Source organism: Anomaloglossus baeobatrachus, chromosome 5, assembly GCF_048569485.1.
Source record: "Anomaloglossus baeobatrachus isolate aAnoBae1 chromosome 5, aAnoBae1.hap1, whole genome shotgun sequence".
NCBI classification, from domain to species: Eukaryota; Metazoa; Chordata; class Amphibia; order Anura; family Aromobatidae; genus Anomaloglossus; species Anomaloglossus baeobatrachus.
This window is the reverse complement of record NC_134357.1, coordinates 448,065,949-448,093,639: the sequence shown is the minus strand read 5'-3', so window position 1 is coordinate 448,093,639 and position 27,691 is coordinate 448,065,949. Positions and strand designations below refer to the sequence as shown.

General features: G+C 48.2%; 1 protein-coding gene across 4 annotated transcripts in view; it reads left to right on the top strand.

Annotated features, from left to right (window-relative positions):
* Nucleotides 1–27,691, top strand: part of RTEL1 (regulator of telomere elongation helicase 1) — a 286,946-nt gene that overhangs the window by 95,923 nt on the left and 163,332 nt on the right. For all 4 annotated transcript variants that reach the window (XM_075350498.1, XM_075350499.1, XM_075350496.1 and 1 more), the window contains exons 18-23: nucleotides 7,809–7,849; nucleotides 23,985–24,070; nucleotides 24,156–24,233; nucleotides 24,488–24,565; nucleotides 24,644–24,790; nucleotides 26,190–26,305. In XM_075350498.1, the coding sequence (XP_075206613.1) occupies nucleotides 7,809–7,849; nucleotides 23,985–24,070; nucleotides 24,156–24,233; nucleotides 24,488–24,565; nucleotides 24,644–24,790; nucleotides 26,190–26,305 (546 nt within the window). The remainder of the gene's footprint in view (nucleotides 1–7,808; nucleotides 7,850–23,984; nucleotides 24,071–24,155; nucleotides 24,234–24,487; nucleotides 24,566–24,643; nucleotides 24,791–26,189; nucleotides 26,306–27,691) is intronic.

Below are 27,691 nucleotides of genomic sequence, written 5' to 3'. Positions count from 1 at the left end.
GGGCGGGACTCGCAGCCACCTGGCGATGTTGGAGGTTCAACGCATCCTTCAGTGGACGGAGGGCTCCAAGTCCACCATATCCGCAGTCCACATCCCAGGCGTAGAAAACTGGGAGGCAGATTATCTCAGCCGTCAAACCGTAGACAGCGGCGAGTGGGCCCTGCATCCGGCAGTGTTCCGGTCAATCTGCCGCAAGTGGGGCACTCCGGAAGTGGATCTAATGGCATCCCGGCACAACAACAAGGTCCCGGTTTACGTGGCTCGCTCCCACGATCCTCAGGCCTTGGCTGCGGACGCGCTGGTTCTGGATTGGTCCCAGTTCCGTCTGGCCTACGTGTTTCCCCCTCTAGCTTTCTTGCCCAGAGTCCTGCGCAAGATCAGAATGGAGGGCCGTCGGGTCATAATCATTGCTCCAGACTGGCCCAGGCGAGCTTGGTACCCAGATCTGCTCCGTCTGTCCGTAGAGGTGCCGTGGCATCTCCCGGACCGCCCAGACCTTCTCTCTCAAGGTCCGTTTTTCCGCCAGAATTCTGCGGCTCTCAGATTGACGGCGTGGCTCTTGAGTCCTGGATCCTGACGGCTTCAGGCATTCCTTCCGAGGTCATCTCCACTATGACTCAGGCTCGGAAGTCTTCATCGGCCAGGAATTACCACAGGACTTGGAGAATTTTCCTGTCCTGGTGTCGCTCTTCCGGCCATGCTCCTTGGCCGTTTTCTTTGCCGACCATCCTGTCCTTTCTACAGTCCGGTCTGCAGCTAGGACTATCCCTCACTTCCCTCAAGGGACAGGTCTCGGCTCTGTCAGTGTTGTTCCAGCGGCGTATCGCCCGACTGGCCCAGGTGCGCACCTTCATGCAGGGCGCATCTCACATCATTCCTCCTTACCGGCAGCCTTTGGATCCCTGGGACCTTAATCTGGTCCTCACGGCCTTACAGAAACCCCCCTTTGAGCCTCTTAGGGAGGTTTCTTTGTTTCGACTTTCACAGAAAGTGGTCTTTCTGGTGGCCATAACTTCTCTCAGGAGAGTCTCTGATTTGGCTGCGCTCTCTTCGGAGTCACCCTTTTTGGTTTTTCACCAAGACAAGGTGGTTCTCCGTCCGACTCCGGACTTTCTCCCTAAGGTGGTGTCTCCTTTCCACCTTAACCAGGACATTTCATTGCCTTCCCTTTGTCCGGCCCCTGTGCATCGCTTTGAGAAAGCGTTGCATACCTTGGATTTGGTGCGGGCGCTCCGGATCTATGTGTCACGCACCGCCGCTCTTAGGCGGTGCACCTCTCTTTTTGTGCTAACCACGGGTCAGCGCAAGGGTCTCTCAGCTTCTAAACCGACCCTAGCTCGTTGGATTAGGTCGGCCATATCCGATGCCTACCAGTGTTCTCAGGTGCCTCCACCGCCGGGGATTAAGGCGCACTCGACCAGAGCTGTCGGTGCCTCTTGGGCTTTCAGGCACCAGGCTACGGCTCAGCAGGTCTGTCAGGCTGCCACTTGGTCTAGTCTGCACACCTTTTCGAAGCACTACCAAGTGCATGCTCATGCTTCGGCAGATGCGAGCTTGGGCAGACGCATCCTTCAGGCGGCTGTCGCCCATTTGTGAAGTTAGGTTTTGCCTACTTCTCAGTTTCTGTTTATTTCCCACCCATGGACTGCTTTGAGACGTCCCATGGTCTGGGTCTCCCATAAGGAACGATGAAGAAAAAGAGAATTTTGTTTACTTACCGTAAATTCTTTTTCTTATAGTTCCGACATGGGAGACCCAGCACCCTCCCTGTTGCCTGTTGGCAGTTCTTGTTCCGTGTGTTTTCACCGGCTGTTGTTGTAGACAGAGGTTCCGGTTATTCCGGGTTTTGCTCTATCTCTACTTGTGGGTGGATGTCCTCCTTCAGCTTTTGCACTAAACTGGTTAGATTTGTCATCCAGGGGGTGTATATGCTCGGAGGGAGGAGCTACACTTTTAGTGTAGTACTTTGTGTGTCCTCCGGAGGCAGAAGCTATACACCCATGGTCTGGGTCTCCCATGTCGGAACTATAAGAAAAAGAATTTACGGTAAGTAAACAAAATTCTCTTTTTTTCATGGTGTGTGTGTTTATTCACTTTACTTACGGGTTGATCATGCTGCCATGATCAAGCCTGGAGTTAGTGGCAGCGATGCGCTGCCATTAACTCATTATTACCCTGATTGCCACCGCATCATGACAATCTGGAAGAGCCGGGACACTAAGGGACTGCCGCATAATGGATGCGACAGTGCCGGGGCATCTGCGGGCTGATATTCTCGGCTGCAGGAGGGGGGAGGGCATTAACCCTGTCCCTCGCCATCCCCAGCCTGAGAATACCAGGCCGCCGCTGTGTGTTTACCTCGGCTGGACGGTAAAAATACAGCGGAGCCCGCGTGTTTTTTTTCTTATATGTCCGTTTGATTTGTATGTGTATTCTGTCTGTGTGTGTGAGTGCGATGTGTGTGTATTCTATGTCTGTGATGTGTGTGATTACTCTCTGCTTCGCTTCCTGTCCCTGTAATGACATCACTTCCCTGCAAACCGCAGACAGCGATGAACATTATGTCCCGAAACCGCGAAATACCAGGAATCCCGCAGCAAAACATGCAACTGTCAAAATCCGCATAGTGCGCACAGCATTTTTTTTCCCCATAGGTTTTGCCGGTGATTCACTGCAGAGATGTTATGAACATAACATGCAGCAAAACCGCAGGAAAACCGTGGCAACAACCGGCAAGTGCGCACAGGGCCTTAATCTCTTAAAATTCCACAGGGATGCAACCCAAGGGAAAAACACAGTATAGACTCAAAATGTGATAGATCAAAAGGTTATAAACTTTTGGTGGGCAGGATTCCCATACGTAGTGTATGTATTGTACTCTCAATATACACATATGTACCAACTATTGTAAATGGTTGCTATAGAATAAATGAGTGGATCTCACCCAGTCCAAGTAGAACAAATGAAAGGTCCATGGGAACCAATCAATCTGTTTAAAGGGAACCTGTCACCATTTTTTGAGCCTATGAACAAATAAACCCAGCTTTAGCTGTTCCTTTGCTGCATTCCACAAAGATGTCTATCAGCTCCTGACTCCCACTGTATACCCCCCAAAAATACCATTTGATATACTGCCGTGCTGTATGTAAATTAGTGTGGTCCGGCCCAATGGGCGTCCTTGATGCAGTGTTTGTGCTAATTGCATCCTCCTGCTTTGATTGACATGGATGATGCATCCTGCGCCATCCACATAGTAAACTGAGATCTGGAGCCTACGCAGTAGCGTTGCAAACTCTTGGAGGTGCACTCTATTCTACCCTACTGCGGGCAAAGCATAGAACATCACTGCACAAATGCCGCGTGACGTAATGAGAATGACGCAGGACGCGATAAGCAGCAGAGAGGACGTCCATCAGTCCAGATCACACTAATTTACGTACATTGCGGGAGCATATCAAATGGTATTTATTGGGTTCTACAGGGGGAGTCAGAAGCTGCTATATATTTGTGGAGTGCAGCAAAGGGAAAGTTAAAGATGCGGGCATTTGTTCGTAGGCTCAAAAAACTGGTGACAGGTTCCCTTTAACTATGGGATTTCCTAGTTAACCCTGCCGTTTCCCATACATAACTCCCGACAAGGGGAGTACCCAAGTGTAATTCTACTCTAGTAACTTTGAAAACCATGTAGTCCATCCAATGCGTTTCTGCCTCCTTAAGTAGATTTCATCAGGGGAGTATACTGTAAACGACAAAAAAGAGGGTAAAACCACTGCCCAATAGTGTTATGTGATGTTAGGAGAAGATCCTGGGTGAACCTTGGTGAGCCTCCTAATCTCGGTTAGATTCATAGTGCTTACAAGCTAGACGACAGAGATGGTCATTCTCCTAGGCAATGAAGTGTAAGCAAATGAAAAACATATTAAGGCTATGTGCGCACGTTGCGTACAAGCCATGCAGAAATTTCTGCAGCGATCTGAAGAGCACATGTGCGCTTTAGATCGCTGCAGAAATGTCCGTAGTGAGCGCCGATTCCATGCGCTCTGCCTGCAGCTCCTGCCATAGACAGAGCAGGAGCTGCCGGCAAAGCGCAGGAAAGAAGTGACATGTCACTTCTTTTTGCGCAGCGCTTCGGCAGTAGCTGAAGCGCTGCGCTCTTAGACGCCACGTGCGCACGGCCCCTGCACAATCTCCATAGACTGTGCAGGGGCCACAGGACGCATGCAGTTACGCTGCGCTACAAAGCGCAGCGTAACTGCATGTTTTTACGCAACGTGCGCACATAGCCTAAATATCTCAGGAATGGCTGTAGATTGCAAAAGTCCTTCTTTCTACAAGCACTATCTGACAGTATTCATCTCTAAACTTCGTTAAGGTTCTTACTGAAAGAGCTTGAGCTAAAAGAGGACCGTCTTCTCTCCTGTTTTCCCTTCTTTGCATTCTGCATTAGCCCCTTTCACACATCAGTTTTTTGCCATCAGTCACAATCCCATTTCTCAATGGACCCGTCGCAGATTGGGGCTAAACTGATGCGACGGATCCGACTAGCTGGGGGCTGAATTATAAATTAGAGCATGCTCAATTAAAAAAAAAACGAATCCATCGCCGGATTCATTTGACGGATTACGACGGGTCCTGCGCTTATAGGCTTCCATTCTACCAAATCGTTTTTTTGACGTATACAAAAAATGTTAGTGGCAGTTGTCTCCGTTCGACGTCCAAACATTTTTCGACGGATCCGTCGAACAACAGATGAAACGTGAAGCCATTCATCACAATCCGTTGCTAGTACACGTCGATGAGAAAAAAACGGATCCAGCGGCATCAGTCACCGGATCCGTTTTTTTTTAAATTTGACAGATTATGACTGATTGAAAAAAACTGATGTGTGAAAGGGGCCTTACACTGTTCCACTTTTATTTCTCTTGGAAGTGATTAAATAAGTCAACTTCTTGCTGGTAACAGTAGGGTGTGTATCTATACAATATATAGGTTTTCGCTATTCGCTCTGACCAGTGAGCATCAGGGATTTGGAACATTCAGAAGGGAATGCTAACAACTAGTTGACAATGTATTCATACATTTCCATGAGGAATAACAGAGGAACAGTGGAAAACATGTATTTAAGATGCAATGCTACAGAATTATTTAATTCCATAATGAAGTGAAACATCATAATAATAGTTGTTCAATACTATATTAAACATTTCATAGAATCGCTATTTATGCAGTTATAATATCTGGAATAGATTATCCTGTGATTCATAATCGGGATCTGTGACTCCTACAACGGAAATGCTTGTTTTTTTTTTGCCAAATTGTTTTTTGGGCAAAAAGTAGTTACAGGGATTTTCCGTTTTCCGATAAAGTTCTTTTCAATAAATAGATCTTGGAATTGTAATAATTTTCACAAATGAATATCTGTAAAAAAAAAGAAAAAAGTTCATGTGCTGAGATAATCTTATATATATGCCTCTGCTATGTACTGAGAAATGGCTGCGTCTGACTGTGTAGCGACAGGGTCTGATTATACCACAGCTCCTGGGCAATGGAACATGTAAAAATTAGTGATAAGCGGACTTGCACATAACAGGGACCGTCAGATCTCAGTGATCCAGTTTTTAAAATCCGGTTCCAGGCCAGATTCCCGTCCCCATATATGTCTATGGGGACCAGAATCCGGCGATTAAAAATGTTGGTAGCTAGAATGGATAGGGGGACGGGAGCAAGTGCGCTGTACTTACCAAGGCTTCGGCACAGCTGTACACTGCTTTCAGGCAGCGCATTCACTTCTGGTGCTGCGCATTATGTTCATTGCATATGCGCTGCTTTCCCCGCCCACAGGCATCTGTGATTGGTTACACTCAGACGCGTCCCCACCCTGAGTGACAGCATGTCAGCTGACTGGTTCTAATCACAGGCGCTCTGCACGTCTATATTGGTATAGAAATAAATTAACTATTTGGCATAAAGTCCCCCCATATTATTATACTCAGCACAGATAAAGCATACGACTACAAGCTGCAATCCCCAGGCTTGTGCTTATCTTGATGTGTATCAAAATAGGAGGAACTGCATGCGGCCTTATTTTTTGTTTTTTTTATATTCTATTTTAAATAAATCATTTTAAAAAATGGCGTGCAGTCCCCCCCCCCCCCCCCAATTTTGATACCCAGCCAAAATAAAGCCCCACAGCTGGAGGCTGGTATTTGCAGATTGCCACAGCACCAGGGCAATCCCAATCGGGGTAATATAAGAAGTTAATGGCAGCCCACAGCTGCCACTTAGCCCTAGATTAGTAATGGTTAGGGTCTATGAGATCCCCCCATTACTAATCTGTAAGTAAAAGTAAATAAACACAAACACCGAAAAAATTCTTTATTTGAAATAAAATACAAAAAAATACCGTCTTTCATCACTTTATTAACCCCCAAAACACCCCTGCTGGTACAACGTAATCTACATGAGGTCCCACGACAATTCTAGCTCTGCTACATCTGAAGGCACAGTGCACGATCATGGAGCATGAGAATGCGTGAGCCACAGCGATCAGCGGTGACATCACTCAGGTTAGTCGCAGCTGCAGTCCTCCAACTGTGACTACAGGTAACCTGACCTCAGAGTACCTCAGGTGACCTCATTAAACTCTCCACGTTTTTTTGCCAAGAGATGCGGATTTGGTGCTGAAATTTTTAAACCATATTCCTGCACCTATTCTACACCTACTGGCAAAAAATTGCATCACTACCGCATCATTCCTCATGCAGTTTTTATGCGTTTTTTGCCAGGAAGTGTAGATTGGGTGCATGAATAAAGTGTAAAAATGTAATCACCGAATTAGCATCTCTTGGCCCAAAAATGCAACAAAAACATTTTTTGCCAGGAGGTGCAAATTTGGTGCTGAAATCTGGTGCAGACATTTCAGCACCAAATTTGCACCTCCTGGCAGAAAACTGTGCCGAAATGGCGTGAAAACCTTTTTTGTGCATTTTTGAGCCAATAGATGCAACTTTGGTGATTTTAAATTTTTACACCATATTCCTGTACCCAATCTACACCTTCTGGCAAAAAAAACCGCATCAAAATTGCATGCCGTATGATGCAGTAGTGATGCAGTTTTTTGCCAGGAGTTGTAGATTGGGTATGGTGTAAAATTTTGAGCACCAAATCTGCGTATCTTGGCAAAAAAAAACCCCAAAACATGGTTCTGCCAGGAGATGCAGGTCTGTGAACCCCACTTTACTGAAGTCACCTGAGGTCCGGTTACCTGCGGTCACACTACATTGCATGGGCACGCTTCTTTTAAACATATGTAACTGTGAAACTTATTACTCTAAGATCTATTGAGGATAATGACCTTTAAAATTAACTTTTGTTCTTGGGAAAACCCCTTTAAGGCAGCCCTCAATTCCCAATATTAAATATGGCTATATATTTCTATAGTATAGTAATTATATTTTTTGTGACCCTTCTGGTGCCCTCTTTTCTTCGGAAAGTCTGAACCCCCCCCCGACTGTTCCCTGCTGCCGGATGGACACAGCACCTTGGTCATCACCTATGCTCCATCCCACACCAAAGGAAAGGCAAGAGGTGGCCGGGTTGAAATTTCCACAGCATTTCCTCTGCAGCAGCTATTTTGGAGGGAAATACTAGGCACATTAGGGAAAGTGACTATACATTAGAAATGTATGGTTACACTTAATATGGGGGTGAACGATTCCTTTAATATAGGTGCATTCTCCAGAGCTTTTATGTTTACATTGTCCTGATCATATATACACCACTGTTTTATTTTTATATGTTCTCTACAGATTTTCACCAGATTATTTATCGTCTTTGGGGAAGACAATTGGTAATTTCCACTACACTATTCCAGAATAATTTTGCATAGCAGTTTTATGTGTGCATATATGTGTGTGTGTAGTTGTTTTGGTTTTTTTTTATTTGTGCAGGGGAAGCAATTACCGTCTTAATCTTAGTTTTCTATGCAGAGGATGGTTTTCTTGTTTTATTCCCTCCATTCTCTGCGGTGGATAGTCTTTTTGTTTGATTTCCACTGTCCTATGTAATGGATCATTTTCTTATCTTATTCTCACCTTTCTCTGCAGTGGATGGTCTTGTCTTATTCCCTTTTTCTGCAGTAGATGGGCTTGTTTTCTTATTCTCACCTTTCTCTGCAATGGATCGTCTTATTACAACTGTTTGTTTTTTTTTTTGTTTTTTTTTACAGAGGATGGTCTTCTTGTCCGATTCTCACCTTTCTCTTCAGTGGATGGTTTTCTTGTCCGATTCCCACCTTTTTCTGCAATGGATAGTATTCTTCTCACTTTTTTCTGCAGTGGATTGGCTCTTTACCATATTCTCACCTTTTTTCTACAATAGATTGTTCTCTTATGCCCACTGTTCTCTGCAAAGGATGGTCTTCTTGTCCAATTCCCATGTTTCACTGCAGTAGATGATCTTCTTGTCTTATTCTCACTTTTCTCTGTATTGGAGGATCTTCTTGTCTTATTCTCACCTTTTTCTGCTGTGGTCTTCTTGACTGATTCCCACTGTTTTCTGCAGAGGATGGTCTTTCTGTCTGATTCCTATCTTTCTCTGCAGAGGATGGTCTTTTTCTCCGATTCCCACGTTTTTCAACATTGGATTTTCTTTCTTGTCTTTTTCTCACCTTTTTCTGTAGTGGATGGGTTTCTTGTGTCATTCTCACCTTTGACTGCAATGGATTGTCATCTTATCTTATGCCCACTGTTTTCTGCAGAGGATGGTCTTCCTGTCCAATTCCCATCTTTTTCTGCAGTGGATGGTCTTCTTGTCTTATTCTCACGTTTTTCTGCACTGAATGGGCTTTTTATCTTATTCTCACCTTTCTCTGCAATGGATGGTGTCACAAACCACCGGGGGGGTCACTCAGAAATCCCCCGCGCTGGCTACCAGTACGTCACAATCGGGGGGTAACAAGTGGGGGTCACCCCTCCTTTATACCTCCCGACCGACAGACAGAGCACGTGACGCGCTCTCTAGCGCCCCTCTTATAGTCAGGCCAATTATGGAATTGCCCGACCATAAGCAAGGAGGCCGCTATACTACTTATGCCGATTATTGAAGGGTCCCCGGTGAGAGTAAGGTATATATTCCCCCGACCTCCGCGGGCGGAATATATAAAATCTCCCCGAATCTCACTGGCCTCCCCACAATAATCCTTGGCACAATTCGCTGCCACCAACCGATTTACGGTAACGATTAGCCGAACACACGGACGTGGGATTCAAGATCGAGATAACAGAACAGCCCAAGATTAATTATATAATTTAATCGCCTAAAGCACACTAGAAACTACAATATATACAATAGGGAATCTACAGAATATACATATGTCAGAGTACAGTTACAGATAAAGCATGGTTTACAACAGGTATGCAATTCAATCAGTTACCTTGTGCGTCTGGCCACAGGGGGGCGCTGTAGACCAGGTTTCCAGGAACTCTCTCACAGGTCTGTCCCAACCAGGCCCCCGAGCAGAAGAACGCTGGAAAATGGCCGAAGTAGGGTTATCAACCTGGCCAAATCCAGGTCCCCTCCTACCTTAGTGACCTCACAGGGAAGCACTGCCACTCCCCCTGCATGGATCAGAATTATCCAGCAAAGGGGATATTGGCCATAACTTTGCCTGGGAGCGTCGTAGGCGGACGCCAATGCTCTCATTGTGACAGTTATGAATTTAGCTACAGAACGAGGGGACTCATGACCTGTCTGCCAGTTCCCCATTGGCTGATATCACGCCTGGGGCATTTCCCAATGTCCTGCTCCCATAAAAAGGGGGTGCCGGCATCGTCCACATGCGGAGACACCATTTTTATGGTTGCCATATTTATCGGAAATATGGCTTGCGAGATATGAACCATTTTTTACTGGAGTCGTTCTGTCTGGCTATTTCCATAGCCTTGCTAACTAGCTAGCAGCTCCTACTACAGGGTGACGGCAGGGAGTCATCCTGTGTCCATTGTCCTAGAGCCACCTAATTTCCATATCACAGGACATGGCCATGGATTTGTTGCTAAACCAGTTGTGTGAAGGAAAGGGGGGTTGACACCAGGAGAGGGCTTCCTGACATACTTGAATATCATGATTTATCGTCATATCTCCGGATTTACCTCACACCTCCCCCCTTTTGAGGGCGCTAGGGGGCAGCACACTCCGGTGTTCCCCCGTGCGCCCGTCCGCGACCTCTCCTTGTCGGGACAGCCCGTCTGCGTTACCGTGGTCACGGCCCCTTTTGTGGCGAATGGTGAAGTTGTATTGCTGGAGCGCAAGGCTCCATCGCAACAATCGCCCATTCGTCCCAGAGACGGTGTGCAACCAGCTGAGGGGATTGTGGTCCGTCTCCACGATGAAGTGGCGCCCGTATAGATAGGGTTGCAGACGCTGCAGGGCCCACACTATGGCCAGGCACTCCTTCTCCATCGTGGAATAGGCAACTTCCCTTGGTAACAGCTTCCTGCTCAGGTACAAGACTGGGTGCTCTTGGCTCGCAGAGTCCACCTGGCTGAGCACCGCACCGAGGCCGAAGTCACTGGCGTCGGTCTGTACTACAAACGGCCGCGTGAAGTCGGCTGCCTGTAGCACGGGCGGGCTGGACAGGGCGTCCTTTAGGGCCCGGAAGGCTGTCTCGCAGTCCATTGTCCAATCGACTGCAGAGGGCAGCTTCTTCTTGGTGAGGTCCGTCAAGGGCTTTGCCAGGCTACTATAGCATGGAACAAACCTCCTATAGTACCCAGCGGTCCCCAAGAAGGACATCACCTGCTTCTTGGTCCTGGGGGTGGGCCAGGATGCGATGGCTTCCACCTTCTCAGGCTCGGGCTTCAGGGTTCTCCCACCTACCCGGTGACCGAGGTACTGGACCTCGCTCATGGCCAGCTGACACTTTCCCGGCTTGATGGTCAAACCTGCCCGGTGGATCCGCCTGAGCACCTGTGCTAGATGCTCTAGGTGATCTTCCCAGGTGGGACTGAAGACGGCAATGTCATCCAGGTACGCGGCCGCGTACCCTTCAAGTCCCTTGAGCAGGGTGTTGACCATCCGCTGGAAAGTGGCAGGGGCATTCCTCATCCCGAATGGCATCACCGTGGACTCGTACAGTCCAAATGGGGTAATAAAGGCAGAGCGTTCCCTGGCCTTGCGAGTCAGGGGGATCTGCCAATATCCCCGGCTCAGATCCATGATGGTCAGGTACTGAGCCCCGGCCAACTGATCGAGCAGGTCATCGATGCGTGGCATTGGGTACGCATCGGCGACCGTGACCGCATTGAGCCCCCTGTAGTCCACGCAGAACCGAGTGGTTCGGTCCTTCTTAGGGACGAGGACTACAGGCGAGGCCCAAGCGCTGTTGGATGCCTGGATCACCCCCAGCTCCAGCATCTCGTCAATCTCCTGGCGCATGTGTTGCTGCACCTCCAGGGAGACCCGATATGCTGAACGCCGGATCGGGGGATGATCCCCAGTGTCCACGTGATGGACAGCCAAGTCAGTCCTTCCGGGCTGGTTGGTAAACAACCCCCGGAAGGGGTGTAGGGTGGCCCACAGCTGGGACCGTTGGTCCTCCAAGAGCTGGTGGCCAACCTCCACATCCTCAATGGATCCGCCTGCCCTAACCTTGGCTAGCATATCCAAGAGGGTTTCCGCTTCTCCCTCCTCGGGCAGGTTGCACACGGGGAGCGCACATGCCTCCCGCTCATGATGTGCCTTCATCATGTTCACATGGAAGGGCTTCCGCCTTCCACGGGCAGGGTCCAGGGTGACCAGGTACGTCACAGGGTTGAGCTGCTGGTACACGAGGTATGGGCCTTCCCAGGCTGCCTGAAGCTTGTCCTGTGGTACGGGGACCAGTACCCACACCTCTTGACCCACTTGGTAGGTCCTCTCACAAGCGTTCTGGTCGTACCAACGCTTCTGATCGGCCTGGGCTTGAGCCATATTGTCGTGTACCAGTTGCGTCAAGGCCTGCATTTTGTCCCGGAAGCGCATGACATACTCGATAACCGACACTCCAGGGGCGGCCAAATCCCCTTCCCAAGCCTCTTTCACCAGAGCCAGGGGGCCCCGCACACGTCGCCCGTACAGGAGCTCAAACGGTGAGAATCCTGTTGAGGCCTGTGGAACCTCCCGGTAAGCAAATAACAGGTGTGGGAGATACCGCTCCCAGTCACGCCCATGGGAGTCGACCAACATCTTAAGCATCTGCTTTAAGGTGCCATTGAACCGCTCGCACAGGCCATTAGTCTGTGGATGGTACGGGCTGGCCACCAGATGTCGCACCTGGACTTGCTTACAGAGGGTCTCCATCAGCTGGGACATGAATTGGGTCCCCCGGTCGGTGAGCATTTCCTGGGGAAAACCCACTCGGGAGAAAATCTCCAGCAATGCGGTGGCCACCTTGTCAGCCCGAATGGACGACAAGGCCACTGCTTCTGGGTACCGGGTGGCATAGTCCACTACCGTCAGTATGAAGCGTTTCCCGGAGCTGCTGGGGATGGCCAGCGGGCCGACCAGATCCACAGCCACCCTCCTGAAAGGCTCATCGATGATGGGCAGAGATACCAGTGGGGCTTTGGGGCGTGGCCCCGCCTTCCCCACTCTCTGACAGGTTTCACACGAACGGCAGTAGGCAGCCACATCGGCCCCCATTTTTGGCCAGTAGAAATGCTGGTTTAACCTGGCCTTGGTCTTAGCGATCCCTAGGTGTCCGGCCATCGGAATCTCATGTGCGATCCGCAACAACTCCGTCCGGAACGGATAGGGTACCACCAACTGTCGGTCCCTGGGCCACGCCTCCGGTGAACCCTGCTGGACCGTGGCCCGGTACAGCCGTCCTTGGTCCCAGACCACTCGCTCCGGGTCCGAGTCCGAGGGAGGCTGTGCCGCCTGCTCCTTTAGAGCTTTCAGGCTGTCGTCAGCTTCTAACGCTGCCTGAAACCCCTGACTAGATGTGGCCAGAAAGGGGGGAGGTTGTACTGTTGGATCAGGGCCCGCTTGATGGTGTCGTAGCCCTGATCTGCCTCAGCAGGCAAGTCCCCAAGGACATCGAGGGCCTTACCCCTTAAACGGGGGGTCAGGTATTTGGCCCACTGGTCCTTGTTCAGATGGTGCTGCAAGCAAGTCCGTTCAAAAGCAGTCAAGAAAGAGTCCAAGTCTCCATCCTTCTCCAGCACTGGGAAGTCCTCAACACGGACCTTTGGAAGTTTGGTGTCTGGAAGGTCACGGGTGGCTGATGAGGGCCGGAGCTGAGCTAGCTGCAGCTGGTAGTTACGCTCTGCCTGGCGCTCTTCACGCGCTGCTTGCCGCTCACGCTCTGCCATGAGTTCCTTGTAGCCCTCCCGGTCTCCAGCCTGGCGTAGGGCCATAGCCATTTGAAGAAGGCTATCCGAGCCTCCCAGGCTCGGTGGAATGGCACGTGGTGATCTGCGGCCCGCTGCGGAGCCTGGTGCTTCACTGTCCATTGCAGAGCGGAGGGCTGGCGTCTGGCTCGTTGAGGACCCTTGGGCGAGCTGCTCCTCATCTTGTCCAGCAGTGCCCGGTTGTGCAATGTCCTCTGCAGAGCTGTTTTCTGGCGTCGAGCTCCTGGAGGACTCGTGGGCAACCTCCTCATTGCTGTCCACAGCACCGTCCTCCCTCTCTTCGGCTCCTGCCTTAGCATTGGCCAGTTGCATAGCTCTGCTCCTGGTGCCATCAGCCATTCTTGCAGACCTTTGGTCACTGACACAGAACTGACACCTGATGCCTCCACACACCTTACAGTATCTGCACTCTGACACTCTAGTGTTGAGCTAGTCTGAAGACCCCAGCAGCCACAGCTGCTGCAGGCAGTCTTTAGTGTCTGGGAGTATGGGTCTCACACTCACACACACTATTATCTCGATCCCACTGCTGCCACCAATATGTCACAAACCACCGGGGGGGTCACTCAGAAATCCCCCGCGCTGGCTACCAGTACGTCACAATCGGGGGGTAACAAGTGGGGGTCACCCCTCCTTTATACCTCCCGACCGACAGACAGAGCACGTGACGCGCTCTCTAGCGCCCCTCTTATAGTCAGGCCAATTATGGAATTGCCCGACCATAAGCAAGGAGGCCGCTATACTACTTATGCCGATTATTGAAGGGTCCCCGGTGAGAGTAAGGTATATATTCCCCCGACCTCCGCGGGCGGAATATATAAAATCTCCCCGAATCTCACTGGCCTCCCCACAATAATCCTTGGCACAATTCGCTGCCACCAACCGATTTACGGTAACGATTAGCCGAACACACGGACGTGGGATTCAAGATCGAGATAACAGAACAGCCCAAGATTAATTATATAATTTAATCGCCTAAAGCACACTAGAAACTACAATATATACAATAGGGAATCTACAGAATATACATATGTCAGAGTACAGTTACAGATAAAGCATGGTTTACAACAGGTATGCAATTCAATCAGTTACCTTGTGCGTCTGGCCACAGGGGGGCGCTGTAGACCAGGTTTCCAGGAACTCTCTCACAGGTCTGTCCCAACCAGGCCCCCGAGCAGAAGAACGCTGGAAAATGGCCGAAGTAGGGTTATCAACCTGGCCAAATCCAGGTCCCCTCCTACCTTAGTGACCTCACAGGGAAGCACTGCCACTCCCCCTGCATGGATCAGAATTATCCAGCAAAGGGGATATTGGCCATAACTTTGCCTGGGAGCGTCGTAGGCGGACGCCAATGCTCTCATTGTGACAGTTATGAATTTAGCTACAGAACGAGGGGACTCATGACCTGTCTGCCAGTTCCCCATTGGCTGATATCACGCCTGGGGCATTTCCCAATGTCCTGCTCCCATAAAAAGGGGGTGCCGGCATCGTCCACATGCGGAGACACCATTTTTATGGTTGCCATATTTATCGGAAATATGGCTTGCGAGATATGAACCATTTTTTACTGGAGTCGTTCTGTCTGGCTATTTCCATAGCCTTGCTAACTAGCTAGCAGCTCCTACTACAGGGTGACGGCAGGGAGTCATCCTGTGTCCATTGTCCTAGAGCCACCTAATTTCCATATCACAGGACATGGCCATGGATTTGTTGCTAAACCAGTTGTGTGAAGGAAAGGGGGGTTGACACCAGGAGAGGGCTTCCTGACATACTTGAATATCATGATTTATCGTCATATCTCCGGATTTACCTCACAGATGGTCTTCTTCTCTTATTACCTCCGTTCTCTGCAGAGGATAGTCTTCTTGTTCAATTACGACTTTTCCCTGCAGTGGATGGTCTTATTGTCTTATATACACGTTTCTCTGCAGTGGATGGTCTTTTTGTCCGATTCCCACTTTTCTCTGCAGAGGATGGTTTTCTTGTCTTATTTTAATTTTTCTCTGCAGACAATTGTCTTCTTGACTGATTCCCACTGTTCTCTACAGACGGTGGTCTTCTTGTCCCGATTCTCACCTTTTTCTGCAGAGGATGGTCTTTTTGTCTTGTTCTCACCTTTTTCTGCAGGGATAAACTTCTTGTCCAATTCCCACCTTTCTCTGCAGTGGATGGACTTGTCTTAAGGCCGTTTTACACGCTGTGACATCGCTAGCGATGACCCTAGTGATTGCACCCACCCCCGTCGTGCGTGCGTCACGGGCAAGTCGCTGCCCGTGGCCAACAATATCGCAGGTACGCGTCACATGAACTTACCTTTGTAACCACGTCGCTGTGGCCGGCAAACAACCTCTTTTTTAAGGGGGCGGTTCGTGCGGCGTCACAGCGACGTCACACAGCAGGCCACCAATAGAAGTGGAGGGGCGGAGAGCAGCTGCATTAATGTCACTCCAACCTCGTTGTCAGAGGACGCAGGAACGCTGTTGTTCATCGTTCCCGGGTTTCACACGTAGCGATGTGTGCTGCCTCAGGAACAACGAACAACCTGTGTCCAGAACGAGCAACGATATTTGGAAAATGAACGACGTGTCAACAATCAACGATTTTGTGAGTATTTGGGATCGTTAGCGATCGCTCGTAAGTGTCACACGCAACGACGTTGCTAATGAGGCCAGATGTGCGTCACGAATTCCGTGACCCCAGCGATATCTCGTTAACGATGTCGTTGCGTGTAACAGGGCCTTTAGTCTCACCTTTCTCTGTAGTAGATGGTCTTCTTGTCTTTGTCTGACCTATTTCTGCAGTGGATGACCTTCTTGACTGATTTCCGCTGTTCTTTGCAGAGGATGATCTTTTTGTCAGATTCCCACCTTTCTCTGTATAGCATGGTCTTGTCGTCTTATTTTTACCTTTTTCTGCAGTCAATGGTGTTCTTGACTGATTCCCACTGTTCTCTGCAGAGGATGGTCTTCTTGTCCGATTCCCACCATTTTCTGCAGTGTATGGTCTTCTTGTCTTCGTCTCAACTTTTTCTGCAGTGGATGGGCTTTTTATCATATTCTCATCTTTCTCTGCAATGGATGGTCTTCTTGTCTTACTCCCTCCGTTCTCTTCAAATAAAGCCACAGCCACACCATGATTTACCAGATGCATATACTAACAATGAAAACCATATTGTGTATAAGGAACTGGATGGGGACTGAGGATAAGTCGTAATAATTATAGAACAAGGAAAAAACACACGACCAAAATCCAAAGTGCAAAGGTGATAATCTTTATTGACACAGGGGTAGGTGCGGGGCGGCACGGAACAAGTGAGGGCACGGACTATCAATCACTGACCAAAGCGTACAGACAGTTGTCAAGGATTCTTGAAAACTGACATATTAACCTATCCATAATATAATATAATCATGTATCATCAATCATATATTTAACAAATAACAGGTGATAGGTATATGGTAGATATATAGACACAATTATCAACCAGGCAAAGCTCAGTCACTATGGATTGAGAGGGAACAATTTCCCTCACATCCTATCCATCTGGGTCCCCGATCAAGGCAGGGCAATACCATAACTAAGATAATGGCTGTAACACATTGGAAAATCAGGGAACCAATACTCCAGGACTGATTATAAATATAATAAACCAGTGGCACACTTTACCTGGGAGATAATGGTGGTCAGAGAGAGGTGTCCATGTCCTTCCCGACGGCCGTTTCGGCTATGAAGCCTTCGTCAGGGGGCGTGGACAAGTGAGGGGGAGTGTACGTTTAAAAAGGAGCGTCAACCAATCAACGCCGGTTGATATGACCGTGACGCAGGCAGTATCCAAGGCAGCGCAGGACGCTCCGCGATAACCACGCCGCCTCCCGTCCGTCAGTTCCGGTCACATGACCGCCACGTGTGCGCATCACGTGGCCGCCATGCGAGCAGACATCACACAGGGAGTAAGCGGCGCGGCAGCGCGATGACGTCCATCGCTCCCAGGACGCATGCGCACCATCACCTGAACCAGCGACATGAACAAACAGGATTAACATTGAAGTGTAAAGGATGGAATATCATAAAGGGGGGAGGAAATTATATATAGCCAACGGCTATCACAATACAATTATAAATAAATATATCGTATGTAAAATCAGAGGCTGAAGGTTTATTATATATATGGAATATAAAGCAGCATGTCATGCTACAAATAGCGAGATGGTACATAAAGGATAGCAATGTAATGTATAACTGGAAAAGAGGGCACGATTGGTCATATACACCAAGAGGTAAATAACCTATATACAGTATCTCTCATACACAATGTCCAACATGCCAGATGACATGTATGTCTGCAGAAGGAATAACAGTATTATCACAGATAATTAGTAGTCATTGCTCTTGTTTGGTGTAATCCGATTTCTTCATATAGATGCAGGGACTTCAAAATGATGCAAAATATTCCAACTACCATCCTCAATAACAAATCCTGAAATTGGAATGAAGACGCCTAGGATAGATCAAGGTTACAATAAGTAACAAAATACATTAAAACCAAAACAATACAACACAACAAAAGCCCCCTCATATTTATTGAAAGGAAGACCACGGCTATCACAAAAATGGGGCATAGGAAATATTCTCGTTCAGTCCCAAAGGGTGGAGAGTTTTTAATGTCCAAATCCATCTTGTCTCCATCCTGGCCAGTCTCTGACTAATCTTTCCCCCACGGATGTTAGAGTCAAGGTGGTCAATGCCCCTGACCCGTAATAATGTCGGATCCGATTGGTGGTATTGTCTAAAATGACGTGGGATAGTTTTAAGTGATGGAATATCGGAGCAGTTAGCCGCTGCAACTATCCCATTAACATGCTCCCGAATACGTACTTTAAATTGCCTAGTTGTCAGGCCGACATATATTTTGGGGCATGGGCAGGTGGCATAATAAAAGACCGCCGACGTGGTACAGGAAATGAATTTTTTGATGGAGAAGGTGTGTGCCCCCGTAGAGTCCATAAACGTGTCTGTCCTGTCCACATTCGGACAGGCCACACAACGACCACATGGTGCACAGCCAATGCGAGGGGCCACAGGGCCAAATGGAGACGGCTGAATGCCCTCATCATAATGGCTTGCAACAAGATGGTCGCGGAGATTTTTAGATCTCCGAATACTCAACATTGGCCTATCTGGGATCATCTGAGCCAAAATAGGATCGGCCTGCAGAACTGGCCAAAATTTCTGCAGGCACGATCTCATGGCTGAAAATTGGCCATGGTAGTCGGTGACAAATCTCAGAGTCTCCCGCGATTGAGGTCTCTTGGGGGCATACAACAGGGAGTGACATGTGGAGTGTCTCGCCCTGTTGTAAGCTCTCTTCACACATCGCTTACTGTAACCTCTTGCATAAAATCTATGCTTAAGGTCCAGAGCTCTTTCTTCAAAATCCAAACTCCATGATAAGGGCCACCATGTCAGATGATAAATTCGACATGTCTAAAAAGAATCGGGTGGATCGAAGTCCATCACAATGTTTTATGCTGGTGTAGAGGGATTCTACATCCCCCGTCACCAGCATAGTGTCAACACCAATACTCAGTCCGTCAACCTTCCTGAGGAAATCGCCAGTAGCTATTTGTAGCATGACATGCTGCTTTATATTCCATATATATAATAAACCTTTAGCCTCTGATTTTACATACGATATATTTATTTATAATTGTATTGTGATAGCCGTTGGCTATATATAATTTCCTCCCCCCTTTATGATATTACATCCTTTACACTTCAGTGTTAATCCTGTTTGTTCATGTCGCTGGTTCAGGTGATGGTGCGCATGCGTCCTGGGAGAGATGGACGTCATCGCGCTGCCGCGACGCTTACTCCCTGTGTGACGTCTGCTCGCATGGCGGCCACGTGATGCGCACACGTGGCGGTCATGTGACCGGAACTGTCGGACGGGAGGCGGCGTGGTTGTCGCGGAGCGTCCTGCGCTGCCTTGGATACTGCCTGCGTCACGGTCATATCAACCAGCGTTGATTGGTTGACGCTCCTTTTTAAACGTACACTCCCCCTCACTTGTCCACGCCCCCTGACGAAGGCTTCATAGCCGAAATGGCCGTCGGGAAGGACACGGACACCTCTCTCTGACCACCATTATCTCCCAGGTAAAGTGTGCCACTGGTTTATTATATTTATATATAGTCCTGGAGTATTGGTTCCCTGATTTTCCAATGTGTTACAGCCATTATCTTAGTTATGGTATTGCCCTGCCTTGATCGGGGACCCAGATGGATAGGATGTGAGGGAAATTGTTCCCTCTCAATCCATAGTGACTGAGCTTTGCCTGGTTGATAATTGTGTCTATATATCTACCATATACCTATCACCTGTTATTTGTTAAATATACAGTCAGGGCCAGAAATATTTGGACAGTGACACAAGTTTTGTTATTTTAGCTGTTTACAAAAACATGTTCAGAAATACAATTATATATATAATATGGGCTGAAAGTGCACACTCCCAGCTGCAATATGAGAGTTTTCACATCCAAATCGGAGAAAGGGTTTAGGAATCATAGCTCTGTAATTCATAGCCTCCTCTTTTTCAAGGGACCAAAAGTAATTGGACAAGGGACTCTAAGGGCTGCAATTAACTCTGAAGGCGTCTCCCTCGTTAACCTGTAATCAATGAAGTAGTTAAAAGGTCTGGGGTTGATTACAGGTGTGTGGTTTTGCATTTGGAAGCTGTTGCTGTGACCAGACAACATGCGGTCTAAGGAACTCTCAATTGAGGTGAAGCAGAACATCCTGAGGCTGAAAAAAAAGAAAAAATCCATCAGAGAGATAGCAGACATGCTTGGAGTAGCAAAAGCAACAGTCGGGTACATTCTGAGAAAAAAGGAATTGACTGGTGAGCTTGGGAACTCAAAAAGGCCTGGGCGTCCACGGATGACAACAGTGGTGGATGATCGCCACATACTTTCTTTGGTGAAGAAGAACCCGTTCACAACATCAACTGAAGTCCAGAACACTCTCAGTGAAGTAGGTGTATCTGTCTCTAAGTCAACAGTAAAGAGAAGACTCCATGAAAGTAAATACAAAGGGTTCACATCTAGATGCAAACCATTCATCAATTCCAAAAATAGACAGGCCAGAGTTAAATTTGCTGAAAAACACCTCATGAAGCCAGCTCAGTTCTGGAAAAGTATTCTATGGACAGATGAGACAAAGATCAACCTGTACCAGAATGATGGGAAGAAAAAAGTTTGGAGAAGAAAGGGAACGGCACATGATCCAAGGCACACCACATCCTCTGTAAAACATGGTGGAGGCAACGTGATGGCATGGGCATGCATGGCTTTCAATGGCACTGGGTCACTTGTGTTTATTGATGACATAACAGCAGACAAGAGTAGCCGGATGAATTCTGAAGTGTACCGGGATATACTTTCAGCCCAGATTCAGCCAAATGCCGCAAAGTTGATTGGACGGCGCTTCATAGTACAGATGGACAATGACCCCAAGCATACAGCCAAAGCTACCCAGGAGTTCATGAGTGCTAAAAAGTGGAACATTCTGCAATGGCCAAGTCAATCACCAGATCTTAACCCAATTGAGCATGCATTTCACTTGCTCAAATCCAGACTTAAGACGGAAAGACCCACAAACAAGCAAGACCTGAAGGCTGCGGCTGTAAAGGCCTGGCAAAGCATGAAGAAGGAGGAAACCCAGCGTTTGGTGATGTCCATGGGTTCCAGACTTAAGGCAGTGATTGCCTCCAAAGGATTTGCAACAAAATATTGAAAATAAAAATATTTTGTTTGGGTTTGGTTTATTTGTCCAATTACTTTTGACCTCCTAAAATGTGGAGTGTTTGTAAAGAAATCTGTACAATTCCTACAATTTCTATCAGATATTTTTGTTCAAACCTTCAAATTAAACGTTACAATCTGCACTTGAATTCTGTTGTAGAGGTTTCATTTCAAATCCAATGTGGTGGCATGCAGAGCTCAACTCGCGAAAATTGTGTCACTGTCCAAATATTTCTGGACCTAACTGTATGATTGATGATACATGATTATATTATATTATGGATAGATTAATATGTCAGTTTTCAAGAATCCTTGACAACTGTCTGTACGCTTTGGTCAGTGATTGATAGTCCGTGCCCTCACTTGTTCCGTGCCGCCCCGCACCTACCCCTGTGTCAATAAAGATTATCACCTTTGCACTTTGGATTTTGGTCGTGTGTTTTTTCCTTGTTCCCTCCGTTCTCTGCAGAGGATGGTCTTGTCTTATTCTTACCTTTTTCTGCAGGGATGAACTTCTTGTCTATTTCCCACCTTTCTCTGCTAAGGATGGTCTTCTTACCCGATTCCTACCATTTTCTGCAGAGGAAGGTCTTCTTGTCTTATTCTCACCTTTTTCTCCAGGGATGAACTTCTTGTCCAATTCTCACCTTTCTCTGCAGTGGATGGACTTGTCTTACTCTCACCTTTTGCTGCTGTGGGTGGTCTTCTTGACGGATTCCCACTGTTTTTTGCAGAGGATGATCTTTTTGTCAGATTCCCACCTTTCTCGGCATAGGATGGTCTTCTTGTCCGATTCCCACCTTTTTCTGTAGTGGTTGATCTTCTTGTCTTATTCCTATCATTCTCTGCAGAGGATGGGCTTCTTGTTCAATTCCCACCTTTTTCTGCAGTGGATGGTCTTCTTGTCTTATTCCCACCATTCTCTGCAGAGGATGGGCTTTTTGTCCGATTCCCATTTTTCTCTGCAGTGGTTGGGTTTTCTTGTCTTATTTTCATCTTTCCCTGCAGTCAATGGTCTTATTCACTGATTCCCAATTTTCTCTGCAGAAGATGGCTTTCTTGTCCAATTCCCACTTTTCTCTGCAGAGGATGGTCTTGTCCGATTACCATCTTTCTCTGCAGTGGATGGTCTTCTTGTCCTATTTTCACCTTTTTCTGCAAGGGATGGGCTTCTAGTCTTAATCCCACTGTTCTCAGCAGAAGATGGACTGTTTGTCCAATTCTTACCTTTTTCTGCAGGGGATGGTCTTCTTGTCTTAAGGCCGCTTTACACGCTACAACATCGCTAGCAATTGCTAGCGATGTCGAGCGCTAAAGCACCCGCCCCCATCGTACATGCGATATCGTGTGATCGCTGCCGTAGCGAACATTATCGCTACGGCAGCGTTACACGCACATACCTGCTCTGCGACGTCGCTGTGACCGGCGAACCGCCTCCTTTCTAAGGGGGCGGTTCATTCAGCGTCACAGCGACGTCACAGCAGCGTCACTGAACCGCCGCCCAATAGAAGCGGAGGGGCGGAGATGAGCGGGACGTAACATCCCGCCCACCTTCTTCCTTCCGCATTGCGGGCGGCAGCAGGCAAGGTGAGGTTCCTCGTTCCTGCGGCATCACACATAGCGATGTCTGCTGCCGCAGGAGCGACGAACTACTTCGTACACTGAGCAGCAGTGATATTCGAGAATAGGGGGACATGTCACCGATGAGCGATTTTGACAGTTTTTGCGACGATTCAAAATCGCTCATAGGTGTCATACGCAAAGACATCGCTAAAGCGACCGGATGTGCGTCACAAATTCTGTGACCCCAATGAGATCGCTTGAGCGATGTCGCAGTGTGTAAAGCGGCCTTTATTCTCACCTTTTTATGCAGTGGAGGGGCTTCTTGTCTTATTCTCACCTTTTTCTGCAGGGGATGGTCTTTTTGTCTAAAGGCCGCTTTACACGCTGCGACATCGCTCAAGCGATCTTGTTGGGGTCATGGAATTTGTGACGCACATCCGGACGCTTTAGCAATGTCTTTGCGTGTGACACCTATGAGCGATTTTGGATCGTCGCACAAACGGTCAAAATCGCTCATCGGTGACATGCCCCACTATTCTCGAATATCGCTGCTGATCGGTGTACGAAGTAGTTCGTCGCTCCTGCGGCAGCACACATCGCCATGTGTGATGCTGCAGGAACGAAGAACCTCACCTTACCTGCTGCTGCCCGCAATGCGGAAGGAAGGAGGTGGGCGGGATGTTACGTCCCGCTCATCTCCGCCCCTCCGCTTCTATTGGACAGCGGTTCAGTGACGCTGCTGTGATGTCGCTGTGACGCTAAAGAACTGCCCCCTTAGAAAGGAGGCGGTTCGCCGGTCACAGCGACGTCGCAGAGCAGGTATGTGCCTGTGACGCTGCCGTAGCGATAATGTTCGCCACAGCAGCGATCACACGATAACGCATGTACGATGGGGGCGGGTGATTTAGGGCTCGACATCGCTAGCAATTGGTAGCGATGTCGTAGCGTGTAAAGCAGCCTTTATTCTCACCTTTTTTCTGCACGAGATGGTCTTTTGTCTCATTCTTACCTTTATCTGCAGTGGATGGTGTTTTTGTCTTAATCCCATTGCTCTCTCCAGAGAATGGTCTTTTTGTCGTATTACCACTTTTCTCTGTAGTGGAGGGGCTTCTTGCCTTATTCTCACCTTTCTCTGCAGAGAATTACATTCTTTTATGATCTAAGCTAGTCTTTGCCCCTTGTCTTTTTCATATTTACATGTTTTTCTCAGAAACTTTGTTTCTTTCCAGGTAACATATCTCGTGTGGTTCCTCATGGTCTGTTGGTCTTTTTTCCTTCTTACCCAGTCATGGATAAAAGCCTGGAGTTCTGGAGGGTAAGCATGTCCTTTAGTTGATTTTGTCCCACTCCTTTGTCAGTTTGTGCAGTCATGTTGCCCTGTTTTTGCTTGTCTCCTGTAGGAGCATAGCCTCACTTCACGCATTGAAGATGTAAAACCAATGTTTGTGGAGCCAAGAGGGAAGGGATCATTCACAGAGGTGAGAAACATAAGAATTTTATAGAAAGCCTAAGATTGGAGCAACAACACAGTATCATCAATAAGGGAGCTTTTCAATTTATCACTCACAAGCAAAAATCTCAAAAAAAAAGTTCTGGATTTATGGACTTTCTGAATTATCCATATTTCACTTTTTAACACCATTTTTAATGTGTTTTATTGGATTATATTTCAGTAGATAATATGCCATATTACTGACTATTTTATTAATTTTGTATGTTTGTGTTTTTCTAGATAATTGATGCATTTTATGAGAGAATTCAGGCCCCCAACAGTAGTGGTGCGAGTTTCTTTGCAGTATGTAGGGGCAAGGTGCGTGTTTTAACTGTGTAATGTCTAGTGGCCCTGTACCGTCTGTTATATATTTATATAGTGACTGTCCCTCTCCAGGCTAGTGAAGGCTTAGATTTTGCAGACTGCAATGGCCGAGGTGTGATTATTACTGGCCTTCCTTTTCCTCCACGAATGGACCCTCGGATAATTCTGAAGATGCAGTTTCTGGATGAGATGAGACAGGCAAAAGGTTCTGCTGGAAAGGTACAAATATTTATTAGTATGTTAGTACTTTTTCCTTTTAGCTTGCATGTGTGTTCTCTTGATTGTTCTGTGATACAGATTTAGGCCTAAGACACACGGCATGAAAATCGGACCGAGTGGAATGCGATAAAACATCGCATTCCACTCGGACCAATATTAACCTATGTGCCAGCACCCATGAGTGATTATTTTCTCGGCTCCACTCGGACCGAGAAAACAGTCGCAGCATGCTGCGATTGTAATGCGAGACTCTTTCTCTCGCACCCATTCAAGTCTATGGGGCGAGAGAAAGATCACATTGCACTCGCATTACACCGGTATACCGCGAGTGCAGGGCGAGAATGGCAATAGCTGGCTACGGAGGAGAGAGGGAGAAAAATCCCTCCATCACCTCCTCAGTGCCGGCCCGCCCCTCCTCAGCGCCGGCCCGCCCTTCCTCAGCGCCGGCCCGTCCCCCGCAGCTGAGGTCCGATCGCATGATTAGACCTCAGTCGCAGTGACACTCGCATGACACTCTGCTCTCATTGTGCTGCCAGCGTGAGCCGAATGTCATGCGAGGATCGCATTAGTCCCCGTGTAGCCCCGGCCTTAAAGGAGTTGTTTTAACAAAGCATCCCCTGTGGATATGCATTTTAGGCATATGGACAGATGTAACCTAGGGGTGCAGTAGTAGTAGCTGGCTACGGAGGAGAGAGGAAGATAAATCCCTCCGTCACCTCCTCAGTGCCGGCCCTCCCCTCCTCAGTGCCGGCCCTCCCCTCCTCAGTGCCGGCCCGCCCCTCCTCAGTGCCGGCCCGCCCCTCCTCAGTGCCGGCCCGCCCCTCCTCAGTGCCGGCCCGCCCCTCCTCAGTGCCGGCCCGCCCCTCCTCAGTGCCGGCCCGCCCCTCCTCAGTGCCGGCCCGCCCCTCCTCAGTGCCGGCCCGCCCCTCCTCAGTGCCGGCCCGCCCCTCCTCAGTGCCGGCCCGTCCCCCGCAGCTGAGGTCCGATCGCATGATTGGACCTCAGTCTCAGTGACACTCGCATGACACTCTGCTCTCACTGTGCTGCCAGCGTGAGCCGAATGTCATGCGAGGATCGCATTAGTCCCCGTGTGGCCCCGGCCTTAAAGGAGTTGTTTTAACAAAGCATCCCCTGTGGATATGCATTTTAGGCATATGGACAGATGTAACCTAGGGGTGCAGTAGTAGTAGCTCTGATTCCAGAGGAGGGTGGTTCTGTTACACATTTGTATGGGTTCTTTGGCTTCATGTTACAACATATTGTCATTCTGGCAGGACTAGACACTTTATTTTAACTCCTGACCTGTAATTGTGTGTGAATAGATTACATTGCATTGTTTTTATTCTTTGCCCTAGTTATTCATAAATGTCCACAATTTTAATTTGGTCTACCCCCACAGTTTCTATCTGGACAGGAGTGGTATCGACAACAGGCTTCCCGAGCTGTGAATCAGGCCATAGGCAGAGTAATCCGACATCGGCAAGACTATGGCGCCATCTTTTTGTGTGATCACAGGTAAAATATTCTTGGGCATGTGCACATCAGAAAAAAACAATGTTGCCAATAGTCTTGATTAAAGATAACTTTGTGTACACAGCTCTTGTGCAGGACTATTGGTCAGTTTACATGTAACAACCAGGGGCACTAAACGAGTGCCAATCTTTAAATATTTACCAATCAGCAGTCATTTAAAAGCCTGTTTACATAGGCAGACTGTACTAAAAGCCCCGTCACACACAACGAGATCGCTAACGAGAACGTTGCTGAGTCACAGTTTCTCTGACGCAGTAACGATCTCACCAGTGATCTCGTTATGTGTGACACCTACCAGCGATCAGGCCCCTGCTGTGAGATCGCTAGTCGTTGCCGAATGGTCTGGACCATTTTCTTGAAAGGCGATGTCCTGCTGGGCAGGACGCATCGCTGTGTTTGACGCCTACCAACGACCTCTTAACAGGGTCCCAACGCCCGCCGAGATCGTTCTACAGGTCGCTCATCGTTACTGCATCGTTGGTAAAGTCTGACTGTGACATCTCACCAGCGACCTCCCAGCGACTTACCAGCAATCCTTATCAGGTCGTATCATTGTCGGGAACGCTTGTAAGCCGTTGTGTGTGACTGGGCCTTTAAGGATGCACACAAAATGATCTGTAATAGATCACTCATTGCGCATAGGCTGCCATAGTTCTCAGCAGCATGCATCCTATTTTCACAACATGATGTGTTTCCGAGAACGAGCTTAAAAATCACATCACCTGACAAACGAGCGTTCTGTTTGTTCATTAGGTGATCGGCAGTTTATTTAGACTGCAACATAATTATAAAACGAGCGTTCCTATAAATATGCGCTCACCATCATCTTTCAGTGTAAATGCACTTTAACCCCTTCACAACTATGGACGGATATATCCGTCATGGAGTGTGTCCCATTAAGCCCCGCCCCCTGCCGTGGGCAGGCGGCGGCGGTCGGCACGCATATCAGCTGTTTTCAACAGCTGACATGAGTGCCTGCTAGCCGCGGGTGGAATCGCTTCCACCCGCGGCCATTAACCCCTTAAATCTCGCTGCCAAAGTCTCAGCAAGATCTATATGCGCGCGGCCATGTTTTTTACTTACCGCCGCCCCCACCGAAAGTCACGTGCATGATCACGTGACTATCGGTGGTTGCCATCGTAGCACAGGGTCATGTGATGACGCCTGCAGCTATGAAGTTTCACTTTGGTTTTCCCTCGGCCGCGAGCAGAGAGAAACAGAAAGTGACTGAATCTGCTGTTTACAGCTGCATAGCTGTGATCAGCAGATAGATAAGAGCGATCGGATTGCTGATCGCTATAGCTCCCTAGGGGGACTAGTAAAATAAAAAAAAAAAAGTAAAAAAAAAAGTTTTAAAAAATAAAAAAA